A 7,126-nucleotide genomic window follows, 5' to 3' on the forward strand; every position below is an offset into this window, starting at 1 on the left:
GTGCATTGCTGTGTAGTTGGGCTTTGATGTGTCCTATGCTCAGGCTCTGCCCAGTATGAATTAAGAACCTCTTCCTGGCTGCCTTCAGATCAAGATGTTGAACTCTCTTCTCCTCCAGCACCATGTCTGCCTACACATTATCATGCTTTCAGCCATGATGATAATGGACTGAACCTCTAAAACTATAAGCCAGACCCAATTAAATTTGATTTATAGGAATTGCCTTTCCCATAGTGACTTTTCTCAGCCACAAAACTCAAACTAAGAAGACACAGACCCAAGCACACATTTCCCCTAGCCACCAGATTCCACTTCCCATCTGTTACCCTTCAGAAAAAAAGCAGGCCTCCCAGGGAGATCAACCCAACATGGCATAATTAGTTACAACAAGACTAAGCACACATGTTGACTGGGGGCAAGTGAAGACCAAGTGGGGGTATGGAGGGAAAAAGTACTAAGATAGGTTAATGGAATTGGGGAGCATTTGCAGGGTGATGTGGAAACCTAGTACTCTGGAAACTCCCTGGAACCCATGAGGATGAACCTAATAAAGACTCCTAGTAATCAGATACATGGAATCTGAACCAGCCATTTTCTTTACCAGGCAAGGCTCCCAGCAGTGGGACTGAGACATCAAACCAGCCACAAAAACTCTGACCTACAATTTTTCGTGCCTGCAAGATGTGCCTGGGTAATGATTCAACAAATCTTGTGAGAGTGGCCAACCAATGACTGGTCCAACTTGAAGCCTATAACTTGAAAGGAAGCCCATACCTGACACTGCCTGGATGGCCAGGAACCAGAGTTAAATAACCCAAAGTCCTAGCATAGAACCAAACCTGAGTGGGAAAAAAAAGTTAAAAACTCTTTATTATCAAGATTGAAGAACTAGGATGTCACTGGTTAAGAGAATTTATATCCTACACACCAAAGGTGAAAGCTACATGTGGGCTCTGTATACACCAAAAAATGTGATTGTGACTTACACACACACACACACACACACACATACACACACATACACACACGCGCGCGCCTATAACTTTAGAGGTAGACCTTTAGCCACATTACCACTAAAGTTGAATTAAAATAAGGGAAGAAAACGTGTCTGTATAGCAGCCCCAGGCAGTCTGGGGCTGACAGTAAGTCTTCAGTAAGATACACACTGATCTGCAGAGGGACCAGAGCCTCCCTTTTGGGGGAGTGAAAGGCCCTGGGCTAAGATCCGAGGGTTTCTCTAGGCAGGAATAGGAGTCCCCTTCCTCCCCTATCATGGATCCACCTCAGCCGATGGAAGTAAAGATGTTCTTGCAGTAGAGCAAAACTGTCTACTGGATATTAGTTTTCAAACACTACTGCTCCAGTGCATTCCTTCTCACGAGAAAGTGGATGGGCCCTGGGAAGGGAAAGGAGAGGTGGAGGTGGGGAAGTGTGAGCTCTGCAGGGCTGGTTGTGTGGATGCTGATTCCGGTCCTTTCCCCTTGACTCTCCTCTGCTGCCTAAAAGCAAGTGAGAACTAAAGACTTCTTTTCCAAAATAACTGAATAATCTGATGAAGAGAAAGAATATCATAAAGAACTAGATGCAAAGAAGAGGAGAAATGAAGAACTCAGGAAGGAGAGGAGTTGACTCCTCTGCATAAAGTAAGCACTCAGAGCAAGCATTAAAAAAAAAAAAAAAACTCTAAAAATTCCCATTGCTGCTCTGCCCTGGATACCACCCCATAAGACCAGCCACTGACTTTGGTCCCTGAGTATATTTTACCTACGTATTCCTGGGATTTCTATGATTGGTTTGTTTACTTTTAAACCTTTATTTTTATTAGATGAATTCATTGTATCTTGTGTGTTCATCTGCGTGTGTGTGTGTGTGTGTGTGTGTGTGTGTGTGTGTGTGTGTGTGTGTCAGGTGTGCTTGATACTCATGGCAGTGATGCGGAGGCATTGGATGCCCTGGAATTAGACATACATGTTTTTGAGCCACCATGTTTGAAGCACATGGTTCATGTGCCAGGAATCAAACCTGGATCCTCTTCAGGAGCAATAACTACTCATAACCACTGAGCCATCTCTCCAGCAATAATGTTATTGAACTTTGAAGTATTCAGAGAGCCACTGCTTCAGTTTCTGAGAAGTTTCTCCCAATTCAGTTCCTAGGAGAGAAAAGTCCCAGGAACCAAGAAACTGAGGTGCTACAGTTAGAAGCAGAAACTTTCTGTCTCAGCAAATGACAGGGCACCAGGGAAAGCACAGACCTGACATCTAGGATAGGGATACACAGAAGGAGCCTGTTCCCTGGAGAAGCCAAACTCCTGATGATGACACCCTGGCAGCAGTGAAAGTTCTTGTGAGTCCAGGGCTCAAGGATTATAAATGGGGCCTGGCTGTGCTGTGAGGACAGCCCTGAGCCCTCCACAGACTCTGCAGGTGAGTGACCCATCATGTCACAGTGGACTGAAGTTGCCTTTCACCTTGACAGAGACACTGTGAGGTAGGGATGGTTAGGGGAGGTGGTTGAAGAGAGTGCCTGGGTTCCTTTGTCACTGTTAAAGAGGAAGGTGACAAGATCTAGGGAGAAAACAGTCTTTCATTTTTTACTTGCCATCCAGAATTGTTTCCATGTCCATGAGGGAGCGGAGTGCGGCTGTGTGTGATGCACTGAGCCAGAGATGCTCATTACAGCTCAGGCAGGTACAGGAGACATGGGCTGAAGTTTCAGCTTCCTGTGAGGAAGCTTTTCCTCTCTGCAGGTTCTCCAGTTTGTGTGTTTGTCCTCACAGGACTGAGAGGTTCTACTCCACAGTGTCTTAAATCAGGTGCCCTTTAACTTTCTCAGAATGGGGGACTTTGCCCTTTGCCCTTCTTTGCCATGGTTTTATTGTTCCTGAAGTTTCTCTCTCCTGACTCAGAACATAACACAATTGTTTGGGAAATGGGCATGGCACAAAATCCTAGAGCAATGGCTATTAGAGCATGTTTAACACTGGGCAGACACTGTCCTAAGCACTATGTGCTTCTACTCCATTGATTCTTCACAATACACCTGAATGGTACAAGGCGCCTTCAGTACATCAGTGAGTCATAAAGGAGCCAAAAAAATGTTCATATAACAATTAAGAAAAACAACATTTAACAGACATGTTACAAAGCTTGAACTTGTCGATTTTATAATTTATCCTTCTCCAATTTACTGATTTTTCTCACATGTATCTGAACCTTGTATCATGCCCCTAAGGTCCATGGGCCAGTTCTGAAATAACATGCTGCCTTGATTAGTTTCACCAGATTACTCTGTGTTATTTCTTAACTATTAGAGGAGTGAGGGTTTAAAAAACTTATTAAACATGTATATAAATATCTCTTCCCAATCAACCTGGGAAAGGGGTGTGTGTGTGTGTGTGTGTGTGTGTGTGTGTGTGCATGTATATGTGTATCATTATCAGTCTCTCTATTGTCATGTCAGAAACCACATAGATACAACTAGAAAGTATCAAATTGTAAGCAGATTAACAGAGAGATTTTGAGAGAAAATAAAGCACTGTTGGCTAAGTTACTTCAAGGATATTCCATGCTTTTTTAGTACATTTCTGGAAAGCATTCCAAAGGGGAGGAAGTTCTAAATACTTACCAACTGTGCCATGCAAAGGAAATTGATTTCTTCAGGATACTGAGCTTTATCAATCCTCAAGAAAGAGCTCAACCCAAGGGATTCTGCAAACTGCTTTGTCAATTCATATCTGTGATTAAAGTGCAGTTTTAAACCAACAGTTTCCTTGAGCAACCCATAACCTATTGTACAGGCACTATGATAATCCTTACATAAAACATGCAAACCATTGTCTCTGAGGGCTGCTCACTGCCCAGTGCAGGAAGGGAGAATATACACAGGCAACATATACATGCACACACACACACACACACACACACACACACACACACACACACACCTTTCCCAGGTTGATTGGGAAGAGATATTTATATACAGGCAACACAGCCTTTTGAGAGCATGGAGAGCTTAAGTGATAAAGCACTAAGCAGGTGCCATGAGGCATGGGGGATTGGGCAAAGATCAGCCCTGGATAATACAGCACATAGTCCTGTAGAAATGTAAGCATCAATGTCAACATGTCTTTGGGAGGGTTTCAAAATAATTCAGAACTGATTTTCAAGTGGATGAGATGTCAAATTATGGAGGGCAAATAGAAATTAAGGTTGCTGTGTGAAGTTCTATGTGTTTTGTGAGGGATGATACAAATCGGTTAAATTTCAGCTTCAACAGCATATTTTTACTGCAATAACCAAAGAGAAAGGAAGAAAGAAAGAAAGAAAGAAAGAAAGAAAGAAAGAAAGAAAGAAAGAAAGAAAGAAAGAAAGAAAGAAAGAAAGAAAGAAAGAAAGAAAGACTACCGTACCATTCATAAAGTGATTACGTTCAAGTGTGAAATATTGGGGAAGACGGGCAGTCTTCGGGACTTCTAACTAAGAACATCACTAAACTAAATCAACCTAAAAACAATCTGGAATACATGCCTTTGCTAAGACTCTAAAAGAACAATTTTCCTCATGTTTTGGGGGAGAGAAGTATTGCTAGAAGAGAGAGTAAAAACAAGCTTAATATAACTAAAAAGGAAATTACGATGACTAAAATGGTTAAGTTTCTGCCCATGAAGATTGAGAAGACAATTTTACCACACTTATTCCCACATTAAGAGAAGTGATCTAGTCTTTCATATGCTGACTAAGTCATTAACCTCTGTATAATTATTGTCAAGGGGCCTGAGAAGAGGACATACCATTTCATCTCACCTGAGAACCTGGTCCACTTGACCAAGCACAACTTTCTGCGAAGCTGCAAGTTTTTTTAAGTTCAACATCATTTGAGTGATGGTTACATATGGGACAGAGAAGAGGATCAGGATGAAGTACAACACAATCCAGTAGCCCAAGGTCACACTGGGTGACGTAACGGAAAAGGAAGAAGGCCACCAGGCAAGTACTCAAGACTGTGTTGGTTTGAAAATGCCATGCATGAAGCTTTTGTCTGAGAAGAGCATGGTCATGTGAACTGGAGGGATGAAGAATTGTTGTGAAAGGCAGGAAACTATCATGTTTATGCCCTGATTGTAGCCATCATCATTGCCATGGAAATGGAAAACAAACCAACCAGGAAAACAATGACTGTGACCAGTTATCCTCAGGCAAAGAAACATGTATTTACATCGCTGACACCATTATTTTCATCAGAATAAACAGAAGATCTTACATGTGTTTCTCAAAAGATTTTTCCTAGTGCTGTGCATAAAGTCAGAAGATGAATTGGAATAATATTATCCACACAATAATCTTTCTCTCTCTTACTGGACCTGGAATTGTGGGAAATATGCTAATATTTATAAGACATATATACATGCCTGCCTTGAGGACTGAGAAGAAGCCTGTCGACATTATCATCATCAACTTGGCATTTTCTAATATGATCACTATTTGTACAACTGGGATCAAAGATATAGCCACAGTGTTTTATTTCAGAAACTTCTTAGGTGATATTGGCTGTAAAGCTGTGGTTTTTCTGGCAAGGATGGCACGGGGCCTCTCCATCTGCACCACCTGTCTCCTCAGTGTGGTCCAGGCTGTCACCATCAGTCCCAGAACTTCCCTTTGGACAAAGCTGAAACCACAAACAGCATGCCAAGTTATTCCCTTTATTCTTGTCTTTTGGATTTTTAATGGTCTCATAAGCTCCAACTTGCTCTCCTACATCAAAGGAGGCAGTAGCTTGAACAGGTCCGTAGCTTCAACATTCATTGGCCACTGCTATATGCTCCAATCAAGACATATCATCAAGTGGCTTTTCCTCTCTCTCATGACTCTTCGTGATGTTATTTTTCAGAGTCTCATGGGCTGGAGCAGTGGGTCCATGGCTCTCCATCTGTATAAGCACCACAAGCGTGTCCTCTACCTTCACAGCTCCAGGTCTACAAACAACTCCCCTCCAGAAATCAGAGCTACATGGAGTGTTCTCACTCTTATGACCTGCTTCCTTTTCTTCTATTGGGTAGATTTCATTCTCTCCTTTTACCATGGTTTCACAGTGACACATGAATCTATTTTACTAAATATTAAGGTATTTTTAGAACTTGGTTATGTTAGTTTCAGTCCCTATGTTCTTATCAGTAGATATATCCATTATCCTAATGTCTTGCATGCCCACTAAGAAGTGTAGAAAGTACATTCTACATCTATTCTCTATGAGCTAAGGGTGTATACATTGTATGTTGCTTTCCCATAATGAATTATAGATGTGGGGACATAATGTTTACTGTCCAGTGTAGGCTGAACAGGCAGTCTGTATGCAGCACAAGTTGATCTTGAAGTAACAGCACCCCAAATGCTGGGATTACAATATTCCTTCCTTACCAAATTGTCATTTGCTATAATATCCTAATTATCATAATTAAATATTAAATTAAATATTAAATATTATGGTAATAGATTTTCTTTTCTTAAGAAGTCTGGCCCTGAGCAGTCTTAAGACCTGTTGAAGATTCCTAGGGAAGAGGAAAGTAAACTCCTATAATTTTCCTATTCTACCATCCCTGTCATGTGACTTTGTCCTTTCATTTGCACTGGGGAAATGCTGGAGGTAATGCTTCTGTTGGAAATTACTATTGCATTTATTTATTTATTTATTTATTTATTTAATTATTTATTGGATTTTAGAGACAGGGTTTCTCTGTATAGTCCTGGCTGTCCTGGGACTCACTCTGTAGACCAGGCTGGCCTCGAACTCAGAAATCCACCTGCTTCTGCCTCCCAAGTGCTGGGATTAAAGGCGTGCACCACCACTTCCAAAGGCACAGCATGAAAAACAAAAGTTTAGGTGGAGATGAGGAAATGCCCCTCATCTGAGGTGAGCTAATAGTGCAGAGTGAAGATGATAGTGAGACTAGCAAGTTCACCACAACACAGCAGACTTGGTCACCAACTGTGTGACATTGCTAGATTCCAGAATGAAAAATAACATGTCAATGATGCTTCCCAACTGTAACTGTGTTCGAACTGATAGTGCTAGTACAAGAAGCTCTGAAATCTGACCTCTCAGAAATTATGCTTTTTGGGTTCTGTTT

At 41.6% G+C, this 7,126-nt stretch overlaps 1 protein-coding gene across 1 annotated transcript; it reads left to right on the forward strand.

Moving 5' to 3' along the window:
- The first annotated feature begins 5,271 nt into the window (after positions 1-5,271).
- LOC110334119 (putative vomeronasal receptor-like protein 4) lies at positions 5,272-6,302 on the forward strand. Its single transcript, XM_021215978.1, has one exon. The coding sequence runs from the start codon at positions 5,311-5,313 to the stop codon at positions 6,211-6,213; it is 903 nt and encodes a 300-aa protein (XP_021071637.1). The 5' UTR covers positions 5,272-5,310; the 3' UTR covers positions 6,214-6,302.
- Positions 6,303-7,126: the final 824 nt, after the last annotated feature.

The sequence above is a fragment of the Mus pahari genome, chromosome 16 (genome assembly GCF_900095145.1).
Source record: "Mus pahari chromosome 16, PAHARI_EIJ_v1.1, whole genome shotgun sequence".
Classification (NCBI taxonomy): Eukaryota; Metazoa; Chordata; class Mammalia; order Rodentia; family Muridae; genus Mus; species Mus pahari.

Coding starts and splice junctions, on each gene's coding strand:
- LOC110334119 (XM_021215978.1), top strand. CDS start 5,311: ATGAATTGGAATAATATTATCCACACAATAATCTTTCTCTCTCTTACT.